Source organism: Galeopterus variegatus, unplaced genomic scaffold (genome assembly GCF_000696425.1).
Source record: "Galeopterus variegatus unplaced genomic scaffold, G_variegatus-3.0.2 Scaffold10521, whole genome shotgun sequence".
Classification (NCBI taxonomy): domain Eukaryota; kingdom Metazoa; phylum Chordata; class Mammalia; order Dermoptera; family Cynocephalidae; genus Galeopterus; species Galeopterus variegatus.
The window spans coordinates 61,236-62,152 of NW_007736632.1; the positions used below are offsets into that span (position 1 = coordinate 61,236).

The 917-nt window shown below is 69.4% G+C and overlaps 1 protein-coding gene across 1 annotated transcript in view; it reads right to left on the reverse strand.

Moving 5' to 3' along the window:
- Nucleotides 1–181, reverse strand: part of PHPT1 (phosphohistidine phosphatase 1) — a 2,392-nt gene extending 2,211 nt beyond the window's left edge. Inside the window, exon 1 of the mRNA XM_008594288.1 lies at nucleotides 1–181. Within this exon, the coding sequence (XP_008592510.1) occupies nucleotides 1–139 (139 nt within the window). The 5' untranslated portion in view covers nucleotides 140–181.
- Nucleotides 182–917: the final 736 nt, after the last annotated feature.

The window sequence follows — 917 nt, forward strand, 5'->3', positions numbered from 1 at the left end:
AGCCGCGCACGATCTCCTTGCTCTCCCCGGCCGTGGCCCCGGAGGTTGGCCCCGAGTGGACTCGAATCAGCACATACTTGAAGACGCCGTCGGAGTCGATGTCCACATCAGGAATCTGAGCGAGGTCCGCCGCCGCCATGTTCTCCGGAGCGCGGCGGCGCTTGCGGTCCCGGCGGCCCTGCCCCCTCCCGGTGCGGGGCTGCGTCGGCGGCGCAGAGGGCGGGCTCTGGGGAGCCGCGGCCAATCCGGGGGCGGATTCTGCCCGAGGCCGGAGCCGCCGCCAATGCTGCGGCCGACGCCAGGCACGGACTGGCCAATGGAAACCCAGTTCCTGCAGCCTTGGGACCACGCCGGCCACACTTAAAGGGAACGTGGAACTGGGAACGGGTGGTGCTTAAACCCAGCCGACGGGAAAGTTCCTTTTCAACGGGGTCGGCTGGCAAATACCTTTGGAGGGGGCAGTTAGGCGACCCGTGAGGCTGGGGCGGGCAAAGACCCAAGGGACCCGCGCCGGCCCAACCCCCTCCCCCCCACATGGCCAGAAGGCCTCCCTCCTTCCCGACCCCCGTGTCACCCGAAGGCCTCCCTCCCCGCACCCCATGTCACCCGAAGGCCTCCGTCCCCCCTCATGTCACCCGAAGGCCTCCCTCCTCCGTCATGTCACCCGAAGGCCTCCCTCCCCGCACCCCATGTCACCCGAAGGCCTCCCTCCCGGGTCCCCCGTGTCGTCTGAAGGCTCCCCCCACCTCGCGGCACAAGGAGACAGCAGCGGCTACATTCAAGTTCTACTTTACTCGGTTCGAAAGCGCTCGCCCCCTGGAGCTAATTCCGGTCCAGAGGCGTTGGTGGCCGGCCGTCGGGCGTGGGGCGTGGGGCCGCGAAGGCAGGCGGGGCAAGCGGGACGCCGTGGCCGGTGC